Here is a 439-nt window from a genome sequence, read left to right on the forward strand (position 1 = left end):
CCTGGGGGGTGGGCTTCACAGCTTGCTCGGTCTTTCTGGCCGGGGCCAGTGGTGGGGCTCGGGCCTCTTCCCAGGACGGGCAGGATGGGGGCAGCACCTGCAGCAGCGCTGAGGGCGGGAGCCCCAGCAGAGGTCACCGAGGTCACCCGTGGCTCCAGAAGGTTCCAGGCGATGATTAAGCACCAAGGTTGCAGGGTCCCATCCTCTGTGCAGGCAGACCATGCAAGCGCCCCCACCTTCCGGCCTGTGCCCCCACCTCCCCGCCACGCCCTCCCACACCTCCTGCACCCCACCTGTCATCCTGCTATCCCTCCTCTGGCAGCAGGAACAAGCCCAGCTCCACCTCCAACTTCCACAGCTAAGCAGACGCCCTGCAGCCAACCCATTCCACCCAGAGCTCCCCTTCCCCTTCCCCCCCACCCCCAACCCCGGCCCCAGG

General features: G+C 67.7%; 1 protein-coding gene across 1 annotated transcript in view; it reads left to right on the plus strand.

The window, feature by feature from the left end:
- TMEM184A (transmembrane protein 184A) overlaps nucleotides 1-362 on the plus strand; it is a 19,472-nt gene extending 19,110 nt beyond the window's left edge. Inside the window, exon 7 of the mRNA XM_014530986.1 lies at nucleotides 323-362. Within this exon, the coding sequence (XP_014386472.1) occupies nucleotides 323-362 (40 nt within the window). The remainder of the gene's footprint in view (nucleotides 1-322) is intronic.
- The last annotated feature ends 77 nt before the right edge of the window (nucleotides 363-439 follow it).

This window comes from Myotis brandtii, unplaced genomic scaffold (genome assembly GCF_000412655.1).
Source record: "Myotis brandtii unplaced genomic scaffold, ASM41265v1 scaffold786, whole genome shotgun sequence".
Classification (NCBI taxonomy): Eukaryota; Metazoa; Chordata; class Mammalia; order Chiroptera; family Vespertilionidae; genus Myotis; species Myotis brandtii.